Below are 23,547 nucleotides of genomic sequence, written 5' to 3'. Positions count from 1 at the left end.
CTGACGCCAATGAATATTACTCAACTGAGGCCAATGACTGTAACTAAACTGATGCGAATGACACTAACTCAAGTGGCATCAACTCAACCGATGCCGATGACTTTAACTCAACTGATGACAATGACGCTAACTAAACTGATGCCAATGACTTTAACTCAACCGATGCAGATGACGCTAACTAAACTGATGCCAATGACTTTAACTCAACTGATGCCAATGACGCTAAATAAACTGATGCCAATGACTTTAACTCAACCGATGCAGATGACTTTAACTCAACTGATGCCAATGACGCTAACTAAACTGATGTCAATGACGCTAACTCAACTGATGCCGATGACGCTAACTAAACTGATGTCAATGACGCTAACTCAACTGATGCCAATGATGCTAACTAAACTGATGTCAATGACGCTAACTCAACTGATGCCAATGACGCTAACTAAACTGATGTCAATGACGCTAACTCAACTGATGCCAATGACGCTAACCCAACTGAAGCCAATGATGCTAACTCAACCGAGGCCAATGAAGCTAACTAAACTGATGCCAATGACGCTAACTCAACCGACCCCAATGACTTTAAATCAACTAAGGCCAATGACGCTTCCCCAACTAAGGCCAATGACGCTAACCCAACTGAGGCCAATGACGCTAACCCAACTGTGGCCAATGATGCTAACCCAACTGAGGCCAATGACGCTCTCCCAACTGAGGCCAATGAAGCTTACCCAACTGAGGCCAATAATGCTTACCCAACTGAGGCCAGTAACGCTTACCCAACTGAGGCCAATGAAGCTTACCCAACTGAGGCCAATAATGCTAACCCAAATGAGGCCAATGACTCTTACCCAACTGAGGCCAATGACGCTTACCCATCTGAGGCCAATGACACTTACCCAACTGAGGCCAATGACGCTAACCCAACTGTGGCCAATGACACTTACCCATCTGAGGCCAATGACGCTTACCCAACTGAGGCCAATGACGCTTACCCATCTGAGGCCAATGACACTTACCCAACTGAGGCCAATGACGCTTACCCAACTGAGGCCAATGACGCTTACCCATCTGAGGCCATTGACGCTTACCGAACTGAGGCCAATGATGCTAACTCAACTGAGGCCAATAACGCTAACCCAACTGAGGCCAATGACGTTAACCAAACTGAGGCCAATGACGCTTACCCAACTGAGGTCAATGACGCTTACCAAACTGAGGCCAATGACGCTTACCTAACTGAGGCCAATAATGCTAACCCAAATGAGGCCAATGACTCTTACCCAACTGAGGCCAATGACGCTTACCCATCTGAGGCCAATGACACTTACCCAACTGAGGCCAATGACGCTTACCCAACTGAGGTCAATGACGCTTACCCATCTGAGGCCAATGACGCTCACCGAACTGAGGCCAATGATGCTAACTCAACTGAGGCCAATTACGCTAACCCAACTGAGGCCAATGACGTTAACCCAACTGAGGCCAATGACGCTTACCCAACTGAGGTCAATGACGCTTACCATTTGAGGCCAATGACGCTAACACACCTGATGCCAATGATGCTAACTCAACCGACCCCAATGACTTTAACTCAACGGATGCCAATGACTTTAACTAAACCGATGCCAATGACTAACTAAACGGGCACTTATGATGCTAACTCAACAGGCGCCTATGAGGCTATCTCAACTAGCGCCTATGACATTAACTCAACTGGTGCCTGACATTAATGACTAAACTGAGGCCAATGACGCTAACTAAACTGATGCCAATGACCCTAACTCAACTGACGCCGATGATTTTAACTCAACGGACACAATTGACTTTAACTCAACTGACGCCATTGACGCAAACCCAACTGGCGCCTATGACGCTAACTCAACTGACACCAATGAAGCTAACTCAGCTGATGGGAATGATGCTAACTCCACTAACATTAATGAAGCTTACTCAACTAACTTTTCTGCAAAAGACAAACAGGCTTAAAATTGTTGCGATATTTCAATAAATTATGTTTGGACAGTGTGGTTAATTTAGAGCAAATCATTTTGGGCAGAAGTCTTTATGACAATGTTCATGTACCAAAACTGCATTATTTTTTATTATAGGACATTTTTGGAATTAAGCAATACCAATAAATATAAAGTACTGGCCATGTGTTATATACTAAACAGTAGGTGGGTAAATAGTTCAAAATGAAGAATGTTAAAGATTGAATAACATTGGTCTGGAAAGATAGAGGGCAGACCAGCTGTCAGACACTACAAGGTCTGTTCCAATCAAAATCAATCTCTTTGTTCCTTGTGAATTTGTTACCTGCAGGATGAATTACTATTAAACTGGTACATTCCACAGTATTTCTACATTCATTCATTGTAATATTCATTCCTCGGGTTAAAACTGTATGTCGTTACATACTAGGGACTTGTACATATACATTGACATGGAAATAGTAAATTACACGTTTGATTTAAATTGAATTAAATGAGCAATGACTTTATAACAATGTTATAACTACGAAACAAGGAAGCAGCATGGAGGCACATAAATCATGCTAGTGCCACAGTGGCGGCAGTGGCAGGTATATTCCAGGTAACAGAGGGCTTCCAGTGATCACTGTGTTTTGGAACACTGGAATGTGTTGGATATTTCAAACAGCAGTAACTGTCAGAATATCCAGGAAATAATTAAAGTTCCCCAGACTGGCATCAACATTACAAGGGTTGAAATTAAATAAGCCTGCAATCCCTGCACACAGGGCTCGCTCAAATTCTGAATTGAATTTGCATGGGTTGTTAATTTTTTGATGCCAAGAAATATGAAATTCAAGCTTGCTTGTCCATAAGTCTTATTACTGACAGAAGCACTGTATGTGTTTACCAGTTCATTGTATTCAACATGCTATGTTTATTAAGTTAAAAGAGACAATTCATGAATATCATATTTTCAATGGAGGTCATTTGTTTAAACATACATGTCTGAAGGCATTCGATACCACAGTTACACAACTTTCATTGTTGACTGTGAGAGTATTTGAAACAATAGCCGGGATTGTGCAAACTGATTGTTTTTTTCATATCGTGACCACACATCTGGTTGAAAGGAAGGAGGAGGGCATTCACGACTTCCTTTTATACTTAGGTTGTGACATCCTCAACAACTTCAACTGTCTCCAACTTACCAAGTTCTCATAAAATAAAGAAAATGTAAGACTGATGAGTAGTAGAACTTTAAAAGGTCACCATATCAACAAAACACATAAAAATGAGTTTGTACATACATTTTAGGATCATCCAAATCTCTTTAAAGATGACTTTATTAATTTATACTATCCTTGAAGTATGGCCACAAGTTTAGTGAAGAATCGACTATCCAAAACAACAAAATGATTAACATTTGGAGGTATGGTTATTGACCAGTTATAAATATTGTTATAGGAGTTGATCAGTAAAAGTTTCCAGTAAAACAAGTATGCATCCCCTCATAGCAGTGAATAAGTTGGATGGAAAATTTAAATTGAAGTATATGGGCATTGCAAGTTATACAGATAGCTTTTTAAACCAAAACTAACGTGGTTTTAAACGAATATGTTTATTCAACAAAAATCTTTGAACTACTGACATCATAGGGGTCATCTGCAAGTCACAACCAACCTTCCTACCAAGTTTGAGAATCTTAGCATTCTCAATTAACAATTTAAGGCAGAAGACTGAAGGCCAAAACAAGTTTATTTTGTGTACAAGGTTACTACAATCATGACCTTTAACCAAATATTCATAAGGGTGCATGACTGACCTTCCTACAAAGTTTGAAAACTGTAGGCCCAAGCATACTTTAGATGTCATTCAGACAAGCTTTACGTTTTTAAGGTCACCATGACCCCAAAATCAATATGGGTAATCTGCCGGTCATGACCAACTTTTCTACCTCGTTTGAGAACCTTAGGCCCATGAATTCTTAAGTAAAAAAGTTAATGTTTGGTTTACAGACCGACCGACAGATGGACTTACATGTGCAAAACTATACACCTCGAGTTCTTGGAAAAAGGGTAATTAAAAATGAAAAACTCATGAATCACATACGCCCCTATTATGGGTAGAATCTGGTTCATGTTTCATTAAAACCATGTAGTGAAGTGTAGAAAGGGGCACAAATCTAAAGCTTCTTGATTGAGATACAGACAAATGTCATGGACCAACCAACACTTATAATGCTAATATAAGCATAATAATATGAAATATACTATAATCAACAATGGAACATGGAGTATTCAGTCTGTTCAATAGATGAACAAATAGAAATAGATTCTCACGCTTTTTCACAAAAGATTGTTAGAGGCAAAATAGGATGATACTTCATGTATATACATTTTTTTTCCGTTTTAAACAAAATAATGCTCTGGGGCATGTTAATCGCTAACTCAACTAGCGTCTATGACACTAACTCAACTGTGGCCTATGATGCTAACTCAACTTGCGTCTATAAAGCTAACCCAACTTACGCCTATGACGCTAACTCAACTAGCACCTATGATGCTAACTCCTTTGACGCTAACTCAACTAGCGCCTATGACATTAACTCAACTTGCGTCTATGACGCTAACCCAACTTGCGTCTATGACGCTAACTCAACTGGCGCCTATGACATATACTCAACTGGCGCCTATGACATTAACTCAACTAGCGCCTATGACGCAAACTCAACTGGGGCCTATGACGCTAACTCAACTAGCGTCTATGACAATAACTAAACTTGCGAAGACTCAACTGACGCCAATGACCTAAACTCAACTGAGGCCAATGACGCTAACCCACCTGACGCCAACTCAACTGGCGCCTATGAGGCTTACTCAACTAGCGCCTATGACGCTAACTCAACTGACACCAATGAAGCTAACCCGACTGAGGCCAATAACGCTAACCCAACTGAGGCCAATGACACTTACTCAATTGATGTAAATGATGCTATCTCCACTAACATTAATGAAGCTGACTCAACTAACTTTTCTGCGAAATATGAACAGGCTAAAAATTGTTTCGATATTTTAATAAATTATATTTGGAAAGTGTGGTTAATTAAGAGCTTTGAAGATTGTTAAAGGCAAAATAGGATGATACTTCATGTATATACATATTTTTTAGTTTAACAAAATAATGCTCTGGGGCATGTTAATCATTAATATAAAACATTTCTTAAATGTTTACATCTTAACAGCACAGTGAGAGTTAATTAACAAAGTTAATCAGGAATACAGTAGCAATGCAATGATAGAATGATGCTGGAATAGAAGGTTAAACCTAGATACTTACATACACATGAAGTTTTACACTGTTAAATTTCCAACTAATTCCCCTTCTCTTTCACAATAAACCCCTAAACATTCCAAAAGTTTGTTAATGTAAACATAAGAAGAGAGTCTATGGGTAGATGGAGATATAGAAGTTGGCCACTCCTGGGCTTGGGTCTGATAAAACTACAAACACAAGTAAACTAACTACTGTGTCACTGTCCACATTCCTCCTAGCCTGAATCACTTCTTCCTCTCCACAAAATACTTCATGCTCACAAATAATTATAATGGCAAATTAATGAAAAGCAGCTGAGTTAAGAGAGCCACAATAAGTGAGTTATTGAGGATATTGCTGAGTGCAATTACCATGTACTGCAGCTTGTAAGTTCATTAACTGCATCTGCAGAATTTAAAGCTGCACTCTCACAGATTGACAGTTTTGACTCTTTTTTCAGCTTTTGTCTAAAAATCAGCTGACTTTGGTATCTATGCAAATAAGATAACTCACATTAGAACAGATCTCAATTGTTTGGGAAACTGTCAAAAATTTCATTTTCCTTATAGAAATAAGTATAATGCTTTTAACCATTGAAATATTAATTTTCGAACATAAATATGAAAAACTGCAATCTGATCTATTATCAGCAGTTTTGTATCACTGGTTTTGAGACATTTACACAAAAATTGGCACATTGCAAGACAAAAAAAAAAGTCAAAACAGTTAATCTGTAAGAGTGCAGCTTTAAATGTTAAACCCCCCACAAATAAACATGTGTTGTAGTTTTCTAAAGTTTATAAATAATATGTTTCAGAGAAAACACACACACACACAAACACACATAGCAATGTTAATACTGCAGTTACTACCTGTGTGATCAAGCAGACGGAGTGATTCATGCTTAAATGCTACATCCACCTTCCAATACACGACATATAAGTGACTCTTGTCACTTCCCTTACAGACTTGTCCAAATATTTCAATGATACCTAATACTGGTACTTTATCCCCCACACACATGCAGGGATGAACAGGATTAAACTAAAAAACCTAAAATAAATAAGTTATATTTCGAATATATTAACCCACCATACAAACAAAGAGCAACAACTCCTAAAATTAGACTTCGTATATTATAAACATGGTAAGCACCCTTCATTTCGCAATTGCAATGTTGCTGCAAGATATAAGGGCAGTCTCCAGGATTTGCTGTATTTTACCCATCTATGATTCAAATCTTTGAGGCCCTCAGTTAATTTATCCAGATAAATTTTTGTTAATCAATGATCACAGCTGTTTGCCAATGACTTTTAAACAAGTTAATCTACAAATAGATTTTATCAGGATCTTACGAAATGTACCGCAATTGTGACAATGGAGCTTGTGTATCTAACAGTAACACTGTATCATATGTAGTAGACACGTTTTTATTAGATGAAGAATACAACAGGCAATCTCACAGAACTTGGCATTTAAGGAATCTGATGTATAAATATGCTTGTCAATTTATTGAATCATTGGGGATAATCTTACATTTTGATGCCTACTAACACAGTATATATTACTAACATCTGAAACGGTATTGCTTACTGATGACAACCAGGGATTATCAAAAAAAGGACAAAAAATACAACACAGATCAAGTTATGGCACTCTTTGGGAGGCTCTGAAACGGTGTATGTTAGATGCACAAGTTCCAAGATCATAACTGAGGCACTCTTTGGGAGGCTCTGAAACGGTGTATGTCAGATGCACAAGTTCCAAGATCATAACTGAGGCACTCTTTGGGAGGCTCTGAAACGGTGTATGTCAGATGCACAAGTTCCAAGATCATAACTGAGGCACTCTTTGGGAGGCTCTGAAACGGTGTATGTCAGATGCACACGTTCCAAGATCTTAACTGTGGTACTCTTTGGGAGGCTCTGAAACGGTGTATATTAGATGCACAAGTTCCAAGATCATAACTGTGGCACTCTTTGGGAGGCTCTGAAACAGTGTATGTTAGATGCACAAGTTCCAAGATCATAACTGTGGCACTCTTTGTGAGGCCCTGAAACAGTGTGTGTCAGATACACAAGTTCCAAAATCATAACTGTGGCACACTTTGTGAGGCCCTGAAACGGTGTATGTCAGATGCACACGTTCCAAGATCATAACTGAGGCACACTTTGTGAGGCCCTGAAACAGTGTGTGTCAGATACACAAGTTCCAAGATCAAAACTGTGGCACTCTTTGTGAGGCCCTGAAACAGAGTGTGTCAGATACACAAGTTCCAAGATCAAAACTGTGGCACTCTTTGTGAGGCCCTGAAACAGTGTATGTTAGATACACAAGTTCCAAGATCATAACTGAGGCACTCTTTGTGAGGCCCTGAAACAGTGTGTGTCAGATACACAAGTTCCAAGATCATAACTGTGGCACTCTTTGTGAGGCCCTGAAACAGTGTGTGTCAGATACACAAGTTCCAAGATCATAACTGTGGCACTCTTTGTGAGGCCCTGAAACAGTGTATGTTAGATGCACAAGTTCCAAGATCATAACTGTGGCACACTTTGTGAGGCCCTGAAACAGTGTGTGTCAGATACACAAGTTCCAAGATCATAACTGTGGCACACTTTGTGAGGCCCTGAAACAGTGTGTGTCAGATACACAAATACCAAGATCATAACTGTGGCACACTTTGTGAGGTCCTCATAAAAATTACAGGCCTCCAATTTAAACTTTTTTCCTACTTACATTTTTTGCAAGTGGGTAAATGTTTACTTGCATTTTCAAAAAGTTACTTGCTTTTTTTCCCAAAACTATTAATTTAGTTTAATTTAGCATTCTTTGCCATATAATAAATTTACAAAAGTCAATACAAGTGAGTTCTAGTTAAACGTTTAATGAGCGAGTATCAAACATTACTTTTTCATAGGAACACATGACAATATTCTTTTAAATAGAACAATAGACTTTATTCTGACATATAATAGTTTATTCATATCTGCAGATGGCACATTCAGGGAAACAACTGTTTGGATTTTTCTTTGCTGTAATTGTCTGCTGCCTACTTCAAATGTGTACTACATCATCAAAATCAGCATTCGCAATCAGTGTCACAAAAGCATTTTATGTTTACCTGTTATGAGTTGTTAAGCGTCTATGCGACATGATATTCGTTGTGTACTCATAAGCGTTTGTCCTCTGTATTTTTATTTTGAAATATGGGACTCGCAAATGTTAGCAAGTAGATTTTTCATGAGGTCGCTATCGGCAAAACTGAATCTCATTTAGTGAGTATGCGAGCTTAAATTCCAGCCCTGAAAAAAACATATGGGTCTACATATTTGAATCAGTGATGCATGAAACGCAACTTATCCATGAGACTGTCCCTGAACAACATTCAGCTTTAAATGACGTGAAATGACCAAATTTTCAAAATTTGTTAATTTCAAGTCCAAAAATGCTTGTTTTTGATATGATTTGCAGTTCATATATTTTAAATTATTTTTCCACACATAAAAACCAAAATAATATTGGGACAAGTAAATTGATATTATTGTACATTGATACCTTTTAATTGAAGTTATATAGTAATTCAAACCCACAGAGAACGTGAAGCCCCCCCCCCTTCCCTTGCTTACTGTATGAATACTACTCAATTTTTACCTGAATTTTGCATAATATCTAATGTCACAAGAGATGTCTGTCAAACATTATCCCCCCCCCCCCGAGCGCATGTTGTCAGGATTATGAGGACAATTGAATAAAAAATTTACATGGGGCAAATGATAGCTGATTTGTCATTGACATGAGATGCCTTTGAGGCAGTTTTAAGATTATGACCATTCAAAGTGTGAGGATAGTAGGTACAGTTTTTAATCATGTTCAGATGACCTTGACCTTTGACCCCCCAAATCAATAGGAGTCATCTACTGATCAGGCCCAACCTCTAAGTCAAGTTTGAAGGTCATGGCTGCAGGCATCTAAAAACCGCCAATTTGCTGGTCTGGACCGATTTTGACCAAGCAAGATCAGTTTCAAAAAGAGCAAGAAAAATCGGTCCAAAATTTTCTCATTTTTTTTTATAATGTCGGTCCAAAATGACTAAGTCAGTAAAACTTGTAATACACAAACAGTCTTGGGTCATTCACACATTCAAAATTACCCCCAATAAAGTGTCCTAGTTACTATCGGACCAATGCGCCAGCTGCTTTTTCATCTACGCTGAACACTCGATATCTGTTAATAAGCAGACGCTTGCAATCGGTCCAATCACGTGTATTTGTAGGTCACAGAAGACACAACTAGAGCTGTCACAGGAGTGACGAATACCCCCAAATGCCGCCTGGACACAGGAATGGCAAACCATTCCTTTGAAAAGAGGCCATAACTCCAAGGGTACTGCACACTGCATCTTCTTTTATCATGCATGTATTGTTTGTCCGGAAACCGTTTTTCTATTTTCGTAACAGTGCACAAAAACCTTTACTCCACTGGCCCCATTTTCAATCACAAGCATTGTCTTCACAGAGGCTGCCTATACAGCAAGTTTCATCACAATATCTCATGCCCAATTAAAGTTATGAAGCAGAAACCATTTTTCTATTTTTAGTAACAGTGACCTTGACCTTGGCCCCACCAGCCCCAATATCGAACTTGACCTGTATCTTCTGATGTTACACCTGTGTACCAAAAAATGTTCAAATCTGTCAAGCCTTTCATGAGTTATCGTCCGGAAACCATTTTTCTATTTTAAGTAACAGTGACCTTGACCCCACCAGCCCCAATATCGAACTTAATCTGTATCTTCTGATGTTACACCTGTGTACCAAAAATTGTTCAAATCCGTTTAGCCTTTCATGAGTTATCGTCCGGAAACCGTTTTTCTATTTTTAGTAACAGTGACCTTGACCCCACCAGCCCCAATATCGAACTTGACCTGTATCTTCTGATGTTACACCTGTGTACCAAAATTTTTCAAATCTGTCAAGCCTTTCATGAGTTATCGTCCGGAAACCGTTTTTCTATTTTTAGTAACAGTGACCTTGACCTTGGCCCCACCAGCCCCAATATCTAACTTGACCTGTATCTTCTGATGTTACACCTGCGTACCAAAATTTTTTCAAATCTGTCAAGCCTTTCATGAGTTATCGTCAGGAAACCGTTTTTCTATTTTTAGTAACAGTGACCTTGACCTTGGCCCCACCAGCCCCAATATCGAACTTGACCTGTATCTTCTGATGTTACACCTGTGTACCAAAATTTTTTCAAATCTGTCAAGCCTTTCATGAGGTATCATCCGGAACCGTTTTTCTATTTTTAGTAACAGTGACCTTGACCTTGGCCCCACCAGCCCCAATATCGAACTTGACCTGTATCTTCTGAAGTTACACCTGTGTACCAAATTTTTTTTTTCAAATCTGTCTAGCCTTTCATGAGTTAGTGTCCGGAAACCATGAAAACCGACAGACCGACCGACCAACCGAACGACAGACAGACTGACCGACAGACCGACCAACAAGCTCACTCCTATATACCCCCTCAAACTTCGTTTGTGGGGGTATAATTGATGTGTTAATTATGTGCTTGCAGCTATCCTGATTAAGTGTTAAAATCGGTCCATATTTTCACATGGCAATATATGCTATGTTGTCGTCAATCATTACATGATATATCCGTTTGTTAATTTCGAAACTGTTAAATTTAAATTGTAATAAAGAAGTATTGCTGGTTAAAAACGGTTTTAAAGATAAATGCAACATTTTTGTCATTGTTAATCCACGGAAGCATTAAAATTCTGAATTAATTAACCTAATCATATAGAATATCAACAGCAACACGCTTGATTAACTACAGAGTCTGATAGCTGAATGCGCCTCCTACGTCATTTTAATTCACAGTTATAAAAAAAATTCTTGTCAATAGCAAACTTATAGCTTGAAGCCCCGATAAAAATCTAGATATATATTATTATACAAGATTATCAGTTGAATGTTGACCTGCTGTAGAAGCATTAAGCAAATAATACTGTTTCACTTTTTGTCGTCTGATCGCTTCCCGCCGGCCGCAGTTGTACTTGTTAGAAATGCCGCAGAACTCAATGAGAGTCTCATTTGAATTAAGCTTGTATCAGTGACTATCTAAGGCATTGTCGAGTTATCACTAAGACAACCTTTTATCATTAAAGGTCACTGTGACCTTGACCTTTGGCCCGATGACCCCCAAAATCAATAGGGGTCACCTACTGATCAGGCCCAGCCTCTATGTAAGTTTTATACCCATAGGTCTAGGCATTGTTGAGTTATCACTCGGACAAGCTTTGGTCTACTGACAGACCGACAGACAGACAGACATGTGCAAAGCAATATACCCCTCTTCTTTGATAGGGGACATAATTATTAGATGATTGATTTTGAGCGTTTGGATTTCAAATCATGCCTCAATTTGAGTTTCTGCATATCACATACTCCAGTTCACCTTAAAACTCTCATGAAAACCACAAATGTACAAGGACCTAAAATGGGATAACAAGAGTGCCAACTCTTGCAAAATAAGCCTGTCCTCTTTTTAGGACACCAAGTTGTTGTACAAAATTTAGAGAGTGAATACTGTTAAAGGGACCCGTTTATGTTTTGGCATTTTTTCCCCCCTAGTAATGAATCTGAAAACACTCCATAGTATAACTATTTACTCTTTGATACTGAATATGCAGAAACAAATACACCATAAGTAAAAAACAAATATTCAGGTTCAATTGGGGTGCAATCCAAGGACAGTAAAGTCAGAAAATAAAAGAAAACTGACATCAAAACCGCTCGCCCACAAGGACTCATACACAAACATGAGGATAACTGAATCTTAAAACATTGTGATGAATCACATTACTAACGCTATTCAAAATTTACAACACTTTATTTTGTAATTCAAACAAGAGGCCCAAAAGGGCCTATGCTCTACTGGCATGGCTTTTGTGGTCATATCAATCCAGAGCATGTATGTATGGGTAAAAGGCAACAGACATATACTTTATGTTTTGTGTTTGGGTTACCTGAAAACGTGGCACGTTCAACATCTGAGCCCAGAAAGTATTGTAAGCAGATTAGTTGCATGAACTATTTTAATATGTTCCAAGCAAAAGTCATCTGACAAAAAAAAAATGCTTTCAAAACTGTACTCATAGTAAAAAATTCTGTAGTTTTAAAAGTTAAAAAAAGTTGGTCAAAAGGTCAAAGTCAAGGGCATCCTATGACAACATTGATCAATTTGAACAAACATTCACAATCAATTGTGCTGAGATGGATGCACGAACACACAAAAAGATTTTCAAACCTTTCCAGATTTATGTTTACTAAACCTGTGAACCCTGGGTGTGGCCAGTAATGACACCAGGTGCATAACTTAAACATTCACAACCAATTTTGTTAAGATGAATACGCAAACTACAGAACTTAAAGCTAAAAAATGGCCTTTGGGCTTTGAACAAGAACAAGGCAGAGTAATTCACAAAATCAACTGCAGAAGCAAAAAGCAAATTGTCTCTCAAAATCCTAGACTTGCAAATTGTCTCCCTTAACTCTAGACTTGAATTTACATGTACATGTAAACTTGGCTAAAAATAGAATTCGCTCATGCAGACCTGGCTAAAAATAGAAAGCATTTCTTTAAAACTTTCATGGCCCATAATCTAGGCATTTATGGGCAGATCTGGCTGGTTTTCGAAAGGAACAGAGCTCTAATGGATATCTAGATACTGTACAAGTTTCATCGAGATACAATCAAAACTGAAGACTGTATCGTGTTCACAAGCAATTGTTTACAGACGCACAAACGCACGACCGCACGGATGCACATACTACGTACACATTACCACCGCATAAGCTCTTCTGGCCTTTGGCCAGTAGAGCTAAAAACTAGAAACCCTGCAATGCAAAGAAAACAGATTTTTAATATGGGCAATCAGAAATTAAAGCCAATTAATTTCTAGTATGAGCTAAGAAAAGGTAGCAGCCTTTTTATTTTCTTTATCAAAAAGAGACGTAAATGAAAATTACTCGAGTTTAGTTTCCATCAAGTTTTTCAACAGAACCCATTTTTATACTTTTTGTAACAGTGACCTTGATCTTGACCCCATCCCTCTCAAAAGCAATTGCATGCTAGCTCTTCACATAAGCTACCTACACACCAAATTTCATCACTTTCCATTAATTCTTACTGAAAGTATTGTGAGGAAACTATTTTTTCTAGTTTTTAGTAGCAGTGACCTTGACCCTGACTCCCTCAAAAGCAATTCCAAGCGAGCTTTTCACATAAGCTACCTACACAGCAATTTTCATTAAATCCATCAATGCTAGCTTAAGTTATTGGGAAGACACCAATGTTTGACGCCTGCCTGCCTGTCCACCACCCCAATGACATCCTCAATCTATAAACCTGATTTTCATTGAAAACCAGGGTTAATTGAAAACCGGGGTTAAAAGGTGCATTTCATAATTCAATGCCAATTGAAGGGTCATTATTCTTGAGTGACGGAGGCGACATCATTGAACCATTGGAGATATTTTACCCATACACATTCTGATCAGATTAGGCGATGATCGGACAAAGGTTTCTAAAGTTAATTGATCAGACATGATTTTTTTTTTAAAAATCAGGCTTTTAAGGATTTGTATTATTATTTCACCAAAGTGTAAATGCCTCCATATTGGTGATTTAGTGCTCCCCATAGCTTAGATTTTAGGCCCTCTGAGGCTGATCAGTTGACCAAAAGAATTACAAACACGGCATTCCATGGAGGGGTAAACTATGCGAAACATTGCAGACACTTGATAAGAAAATATGATTTAACTATGATTAATTTTGTTTAAATAAACATTTCTATCGATTATAATGGCTACAGTAAATTGCTGTTATTGTTTCTCCTCTGCCCTTTTCATTTATTTTGAAGATCCACTTCTGAGAAAGTGTTTTAAAACATTATGTTTTGCATGAAGTTTTGCATAAGAAATGCAGTCGTATTTGCCCATGCATTTCAGAAAGTGGCTTTTGCTCGTGTTGACAATGTTTGATTAAATCATGACTGAATAATGGCATTTTATTTTGATATAGCATAAACAATGATAAATACATAACACATAAAACAGGCTATGTCACTATTTAATTTTTTCCTGAAAATCAGGTTTGAAAGTGACTGGGGTCAAACATGTGTTCAAAGCGCATGGTTGAAGTCCTTCTTGCCTTATTTTCTGTGAAAAATTCCACAAAATGTCACTCGCTTTTTTTAACCACCAATGATAAATATAGAATAATTATACGCTACATGGTATTGATCATGCGCATGATCTCAGAGGTCATGGTTCAGAATCGTGTTAAATGTCGACTGTTTTACAATGAAATACAAACAGAGGGTATATATCAATGATTCAATGTTTATCACTAACAAGTCAAGACAATATTTATTTGGCATTTACACACACAAAAACAAATCAATAGCTGGCATGAACTTTATGCGACTAAGAATCAGACATGTGAACTCTACCGGCGGTAGACAAAATCTACCGCTTTTTAGACCCTTCTAACGCCCTACTGCTGTCCAGACAAAATCTACCGCTATTGTTTAAATCTACCGATTCTGAAAAAAAGGCCTATAATTTGCGTTTTACCTCCAGTAAGGTCATACATTTGTCATAATGTAAGTGCAGTCGGCTTGGCACACGTTGCTCGAGGGCAGAGATTAGCACCATCATTATGGCGGTACCTGTCATGCTCCTACCAATTAGCACAGTCGGCGATTATTGGATCATTATTTTCATAGCATCCATAAAAGATTATAAGTATCTTCCATGGCCGAGAGTGTAAGATAGGTTCATTCCGACCCGAGCGTAGGGTGTTTTGCGGAAACGGGGTTTACCGAGTTTCCGCAAAACACCCTGCGCGAGGGTCGGGATGAACCTATCTTACACGAGCGGCTATGGTAGATGCTTTTTCTCCCACCTCAGTTAAACAAAATTAAGTAAAAATGTATTTTTTGCTGGAACTCTTTTGTGCTTAGTGAAAATAATTGCGTATGGATATGCGATAGCATGTGGTTGTCATGGATATCCGCGCAGTGATCCAGTTAATGTTAATAGTCAAATCGGTATTTTTAAATAGTTCTAAGTAGAATGAAGCATTATTTCTTGAATGGTGCGTGAAAACTGTTTTATGGTGACATTTGAAGTGAGCAATAATTAATCAGCATTCTAAATGTAACCGGGTATACGATGTATATAGCGGCACTTATACTGTCTCGCTATAGAGCTAGCTTTTATAGCGACGGGGTAGAGTGTCCGCCTACAGAGCGAGAGGTCGTGGGTTCGAACCCCGACAGGAGCACATAGTAATTTGTGCAGTCTGTTACATTTGGCACCCAACATGGGGCCCGTGTTATACGATATGCCTCAAGGTCATTGCGAATTGACCTTAGTCTCCGAAATTCGAGGACGAATTTCAAAATGGAGGGGGAATGTGTAACCGGGTATACGATGTATATAGCGGCACTTATACTGTCTCGCTATAGAGCTAGCTTTTATAGCGACGCGGTCGAGTGTCCGCCTACAGAGCGAGAGGTCGTGGGTTCGAACCCCGACAGGAGCACATAGCAATTTGTGCAGTCTGTTACATAAATATTACCATAAGACAAGATTTCCTTGATGCTACTGACGACAGTCTTCAACAAGGGAGGTAATTACAATGTGGTGAACAATAAAAAGGAGTTCCATACGGGCATTTTATCTTCGCCCGTGGGCAAGATAAGAATATCTAGCATGGTTAAATTATTGGATCTACTTATCTGAGGTGGGAGAAAAGATGATCAATGGAGGGGAAAGTGAAGGCTACTGTGTTTTCTTCCTAGGCCTAGATAAAAAAAACAATAGTTCACACCTTGTGGAATTATGCTTGATATGATGGCTGTGTTACCACAGTGAACTAATACATCACACATTTAACAGTGACAAATGGTTGATTATTTGTGAAATTTTCAAGATATAAACTTGCTTTGTTACTACTAGTGATGGGCCGATTAGCGGGTATAATCGATTAACGGCTAGAAAAGCCCAACCGATTCCGATAATCGATTGTGTTTTCTCCGAGTCGATAGCGGGTACGAATACTCACGGGTACGAACGAAGATTTCCGAATGGGAAATAACGCAAAATGGCCACTCTAGCAGACGGCAATAGAGAGTCGGAGATATTAAATTTGCCACCGACGAAGGATAATTTGAATATGAACATCGCCATTTGTCGTCTTTGTAAAAAGACTTACAAAAACACCGGTTAGTTGAATCTTTTGAAATTTCCCGTCCAGTATTTTAATGTCAGGCTTCAGCATTATATTTTGGAACTCAAGAGCTGTGTTTGTGTAATCATCATTAATGTTTTGCTAATATATTGTCCCCACTTTAATAGAAAGAACGCGTGCCTGTCTGAAAGTTTAAAGTTTCCGAAATATCAGAAATGATTAATGCTTAACGGTTAAAACCGAAGTATGCCGGCAAATGGTCAGCCAATGAAGCGTTAGTATTTCGTTGCAGTTATCCAATGAAAATTGATTTAACATCGTACAGTTAGGCACAACTGTCAATATGGCGGCGCCCATAGCGTCAAAAAATAAGTTCGAAAGAAGTAGCAAAACTTTGATAGATTTTCGTATTTTTAAACGGTATGTCCGATTGAATCTATCTGTCGACAAGGGACAAAAATGCTGTGACATTTCTATATCCATTATTATGTAATATCGGTGGAAAGAACTTAGTTTTTTATGCAACTTGATCTTTTCAGTGACATTCAATGTACATGTTAAAGTGTAAAACAGTTTTTTATGTGAATAATGCTGTTGTTTGTACTAAATATCTAGAAAAAAATATTATAGATAAGTTGTAAACTGTCTTTGTGTTTAAATTTGTTGTTTGTTTTAAACGGGATGTTTTTTCATAAATAAAAAGTATCAAACTTGAGATGTAAGGGTGTAAAAAGAGCATGTATATAAAGCAGAAATTATACTATAATACCAGTCAGTTCTCACAAATGCCAGCTATGTATACACCAGATTGTAATTTAAGTTCTTTACTTTTTCAAAAGATCATTAGAATTTAAGTAAAACAGTCACTTTTAAGACATAAATATCTGAATAGAAAATTATGAAAATAAATAATATTTAACCGATTATTTTTCCGATATATCGCATCGGTTTGCTAACCGATTCCAACCGATAATCGGTTGCAGTTTTCCAACCGATATCCCATCACTAGTTACTACAAAATCATTTGCTATGCTGTTTGTAAGGTTTACTATCGGTATTTTTCTTATATCTTCGATGTCAAAAAATTGAATATTTAGCGAGAGTGCATGTTTCTGCACAAATTTTTTCCAACATTCTATTTTAAATTTAAATCAGTGATTTTAAATGTCATTTATTTTGAAGATTTCAGAATATTAAAAATTATTTAACCAAAGACTAGTTAAATTCAACACAGCTAAAATGTGACATTCGTACCCTCCCCCAATTGTACCAAAATAAGTTTCGTCCCCTGAAATGATGTTTTAACAGTACATGTATTTATTATAACAATACTTCATCTAGTAAATGCAATCAAATTGATTGTGACTATAAATTGATGCTTATTTATTGATAAGGAATATATATATACTTTCATGTACTGTTATTTAGTAACTGATACTTAAATGTCTTAGTGGAAAATTTATAAGAAACAAGATAATGGGTTTGTGCGTTTCCTTCTCATTAAATGCGGAGTTCTGGCCCAGGGTCATAAAATTGGACGATTTTCAACCCTACCATATTAAACTCCGCAGTATACAAGCACCACAGAAGAACTTGGAGGGTTTCTAGCAGGGATAATAACAGAGCCAAGTTGCCAATCCTGAAAATGTCTGCGTGGGGTTCAGGGGGCCGCTTAAGGCCTCCGATGGGTCCCGGGCAAAGCCCTGGTGGGGGGACAAGGGGGGCAAAGCCCCCCGAAGCTTTCCGTATTTTAGGGATTCTAATACCCTTTTTTGCCTTAGAATAGTGTTCAAGGAGTACTCCTTTCGGTTTATGTTCAACACGAGACATCCAAAATCACAACAAAGTTAAATTTACTTTTTTTTACCTGAAGTCACAGGCATTAGACATGTACCTGACATTTTGGTTCAGTTGTCCACTTCCCATAAAGCTATGATCAAATGCCTGCGTATGAACAGTCTACACTGTGGGATGTTTGATTTATAATAATGAACAACATATCAATTATCATGCTTGCAAATGTTTATTGTAAAAGGGTTCATTATTCATTTTTTTATGTATCATATAAAGAGTATTTATTCCATTTTCTGCAAATTTGATGAGAATATAACGTTATTAATTATTATATATATTATTCCAAGTAATATCCAAACGGGACTTAAATGCTTTGGCAGTGTAGCCGTTGTGGACTTGGTGGACTTTGACGTATTCTGGTCCCTAAGCCAGATTCTTTCCCCTCATGGTGTTACACGAGTCCAGAAGCACACAAACTAGATTGTCCCACGGCAGTTTAAGTCTCTCAAACTGGCTTTCAAATTCTATGAAAATTGATTCAGAATCAGCCCTTGTGATTTTTAAGGAGGCCAAATGTCTCAACACTATTTCTTTCTCTATAGCAGAAAAATAGCTGCAACAGTTTTCTCATTGTGTTTGTTGACTTGTCTTAGTTGAAACAAAACCGAGATCCATTAACTCCTCCACATGTTCATCATTGAAATGGCTAGCCACTCCGTAAGTCATCTTGTATGATGCTGTACACCTTTGAAGTTTTAATTCGCTGAGAGCTTTTGTATCTTTGGCAAGTGTCTTAAGTAAGACACACTACTGTGGTGACAGGGAGCATGTTCAGTTATAAATCCAAGTATCATGGCCTCTGGATTGAATTGTCAGTCATTGACAGGAACAAATGGATGCACTGGCTGAGGTGTCTGTTCATCCCTGACTTTTGTTACCATCAACATACCTGGAAATTACAACTATAGAATTTAAATCTCACTCAAACTGGGTCCTCAAGAGGTTTTGTTGAACTGTCTCAAATAGAAAATAAAATGACTGCCTCTACGTAGTATGTATTACTACTACAACATATTTATTCTTTTTTTTTTAAATTTGAACCAAACCAATTTTCATTTGAACCTCCCATTATGGTCAACAGCCACTTCTTATTGAGAACAAAGCTTCAAACATTATGAGAATAATAAAGAAATGGTTTACAGCGTAAACTTCAATCGGCCAAATAAAATTTGTAAAATTAAAACGATTATTATGACACAATCCGAATCGGGATGTCCGAAATAATGCTAAATGCGCAAAATTCATTCGTTCATTATTAGTTTGATCACTTTCCATTAATTTAAAAAGAAACGTTTCAGGAATTTCTCTTAAAAATAAATGGCAAATATACCCTTTAAATCGACGAATCGATGTTTTTAGAAGTTGGTGGTGGTCGATTTTTTCAAATTTTCCAATACCCGTTTATTTGTCTTCGTCTTCTGTCATATCCGGATACGACCATCCGGATACTTTCTTCTAGTCCCATTGGTAATTACCGTAATCACCGGATGCTACCTTAACCAATCATATAGCTCGATTGCCAAGACGTAAATAGGTTCGTTAATTTCCGGCTTTACTCTTCCGGAAAACTCACTTTTCGTACCCATAATTGTTCGAACTGAGCTCGATTCGCTCCCTGTACCCCTCCCCCCTAGAAAAAACTCAACGGATTTACATTAATTTCAAAATCGATCCGTGAGGCCTTAAATCCGGAATTCCGGATTAATCCGGAATTTTATCATCCCTGTTCTAGGAAGAGAAACAGTCTCAAAGGAAACCCCTGGTTCTAGGAAGAACAAGGGCAAAATACCAGAGGTACTTTAAATACAAATATTCAAGCACAGGGCACAATTTTTTTTATGAATTGATTTTAAGATGCGTTAACAGCCCTCGGAAGGCCCTATACAGTACAGGAAATATTTTTAAAGATGGCCAGACTGACATGAACTTGTTAGACGACCCCCCCCCCCCCAAAAAAAATAAAATAAATTCCCAAAAAAAAGCATTCAGCAACTCTTACCTAAGTCATCCATTACTTTTCTGTTGTACTGAACACTATTACTCATGAACTCCACATCAGAAATAGGTAGGTGTGACCTAAACTGTCAGGAAGTGTCAATTCATCAACAGGTGTCCGGGTGAAGGGTCAATGTACTATCTAGATGAATATGGTAATAAGAAACAGCTACGATGGACTTACTACATTATAACGCTCTGTTATACCAAATAGATTGCAATCAATGATAAAAAGGATCAATTTATGAACAGAAAGGGAAATTTTGATCATTACAGCTTCAACGTTGAGGCAATCGATTTGAAGAGTATTTAATCGAGTAAGGTTACACTATTTAAATTTGAGCAATATCCTACGCAGTGATTTCCCCTAAAACATCGTTTTCAGTTTGAATACAGTTTCGAATTTTAGTTTACAGGTTTATGTTTATAGATTTTTGTTGCATGAAATTAGACATAGCTGAAGGGAAAATGATTGAACTAACATGGACAGCATCTGATAGTCTCGATAGTGTGATGGTTTTGAAAGATAAAGCATAGTTAATAAATTGGTTTCATTTCCCTCGTTGGGTTTGATAAGTAATGCAATTTTATATCTATATCCTCTCGCCTCACAATGTGACATTGTCACATATAAGTTAGTCTAATTGAATGGCCCCATATAGTAGACTCGTACAATCTGTTCCATGATGCTCCGCGCATGAGGTGGTAAAGATAGAAGATTCAGATCGTGTCATGTGGCTGATCGATCCGTGGTCTTGTGGTACCACACAGGTGACAGTGCTATACACTGGTGCACGTTAACTTGGAATCAGTGTTACATTCTGTCTGCTCTAAAAACCTTATATGACTGGCACTCTTATCGCGGCACTCCCGAATGGGCCTTGTTCGATTGCGGCTATAAATAAGCCCCCCCCCCCCCCCGGTTGTCCGCCCAGTCCGCCCGGTTAGCTCAGTCGGTAGAGCGTTGGACTGTTAATCGGACAACCCGGGTTCGATTCCCGGGCGGACCAGGTCACTGCTGTTGTGATTGGTTATGAAATCCTTTCAACGACCATTCGCACTGTACCACTGCCCCTGGCATGTACAGAAGTTGTCAGTTCCTTGCAGAAGTGAAGGCACCTAGTACTGGTTAACCGCCTGATAGTCTGCCCAGGATAGGTGTGCGGTGCTCACGCCGGGACCCGGAGTATAAACTACTAACACCACCACCCCCTGGTTAATAGACTGATTGTTGCAAGCGGACCATTATAATAAATTTCTTTATGAATCAAAAGCTCTTTGATCGCTCTGAAAAATAGCCACACATTACTATATGATCAACATTATGAACAACTGAAGTGAATCTACATCTTCATGCATACATGTACGTGTATATGGTAGGTTAAACTGTCAGCTCTTAACCACTTTTAATGGTACGAAGAGAGATAATAGAAAAATGTATCTGGGAAGAAAGTATATTTATATAGCGATATAGTAAGTTTGACCATCAATGCACCTCACCTGTCCAGCTTCCGTGGCGGTACCTTGAAACTAGTCTCCGCTGACATAGCTCAACACTCCACATTTGGTTAAAATTATTACATGGCGAAAGGCCCCAAGAAAGTGATGTATGATGGTAATTCTTTATATGATGCTAAAGAAGAGGCTTTTTGTCATTACGGCTGGTAAATTGTTCCATACGGTCGGCTTGGTTCATGTAAATAGAATGAATGTTGTAGGGATCAGGTGTTATGTGGCGGAGTTGGAATTGGCCGTGATCTGACAAATAACTGATACCCGGGATGTCAATTTCGATATGAAATATTTTGTAGAAGATAATTATACGCATCTGTGTTTCCCTTCTTGAATAAATACCTTCATAATTGCACTATTTTTGTTCACTGTTAGTATCAGTACATGTTGGTCATGCATCTTGAAGCCCTCCGCTGAACCATGTCAATGCAGTTAATTTGAATCCAAAAGTGTTGGGTCCAGTCAAATGCATAGTAAGCAAGGTCGGAGCTTACACGAAATGCGCAGGCATTTGTTTGCGCTTGTTCGCTGCCCTCTGCAGAGAAAACAGAAAACGCTGTTTGATAAATCCAAAAGAAAGCGTCCAAAGAAAACGACTCAGAGGATCCTGGAATTGAGCCTTTGGCCACGACCATTTTAATGGGATCTATATCAGGCCTTCCAGTCTCAAAGAAAACTATGTTTTAATTGTATTTTAATAGTTAATTATCTGTATAATCATGGTTAAAATACAATGAAAACTACATGGGCATGTCTAGCTATAATTTGAATGAACTTGGGAAAAGTATCTTAGCTGTATGCCTTCTGCATGGTTTCATACAGAAGCGCCGGAAGGTATTTTGTTTTGGGGAGGCGGGGGTTAACCCCCTTCCGGTTGCGCGGATTTTTTTTAATCACATTGCTTAAAACGCATTTTTAACGCATTTTCAGGACTGACATCAATCGTTTGAAACAGCTTTAAAATAACGAAAACTGTAGATTATACCAATTAGATCAACTACTTTGATTATTATTATTTTGACCACATTAAAAAAATACATATACATATAATTTTACCGTTTATTACGTCGATAAATAAAACGATGTTAACATCAACACTTGATGTAATTGTCGTTTTTTTTTGACCATCCATTTTAGGATCGATTCAGCAGACTCGTCCTACAGCTTGCGGATCTGAATTAAATTGCTCTGGTCATTATCGTGACCTCTGAGTTGAAGGGCCTGGCGCGCAAGGAATCGGTTACTTTTCAGATTGGTAAGAAGCTGCTGGCGGTTGTTTTTCTTCCCTTTCCCTGTGCGCGGGTGAAAAGCTTTCCCCCAACATCTAGCTGTGTCTGTTTTGGCAATGTGGCATGGTGTTCGACCGCTTCCTTGTGGCACTCCGCTTGTCCGTGTTTTCTGAATTTGGGAGTTCCACCATTCCGGTTACAGAAGCCCGCTGAGATGAAGCTCTTGTCTGACTTGGGGTTAGCGACCTTTCCGTCCTTCATCGCTGCCACATGTACTGTTATTTAGTAAATGATACTTAATGGAAAAACGCCAGATCGGTAGACTGTATAAGAAATAGAATTATACTATCTACATCATGATTATAGCCCTTCACACATTGGCAATTAATTATCCTGCCACC

At 38.3% G+C, this 23,547-nt stretch overlaps 1 protein-coding gene across 3 annotated transcripts in view; it reads right to left on the bottom strand.

Moving 5' to 3' along the window:
* Window positions 1-20,714, bottom strand: part of LOC128232891 (leupaxin-like) — a 36,132-nt gene extending 15,418 nt beyond the window's left edge. For 2 of the 3 annotated variants that reach the window (XM_052946677.1, XM_052946678.1), the window contains exon 1: window positions 6,161-6,326. In XM_052946677.1, the coding sequence (XP_052802637.1) occupies window positions 6,161-6,311 (151 nt within the window). In that variant the 5' untranslated portion in view covers window positions 6,312-6,326. Of the gene's footprint in view, window positions 1-6,160; window positions 6,327-20,409 lie in introns of those variants that run through there. The other variant, XM_052946679.1, reaches the window with a different exon arrangement.
* Between the last annotated feature and the right edge of the window lie 2,833 nt (window positions 20,715-23,547).

The sequence above is a fragment of the Mya arenaria genome, chromosome 4 (assembly GCF_026914265.1).
Source record: "Mya arenaria isolate MELC-2E11 chromosome 4, ASM2691426v1".
In the NCBI taxonomy this organism is placed as follows: Eukaryota; Metazoa; Mollusca; class Bivalvia; order Myida; family Myidae; genus Mya; species Mya arenaria.
The sequence above is the reverse complement of the archived record's forward strand: the minus strand, read 5'-3'. Positions and strand labels throughout refer to the sequence as shown.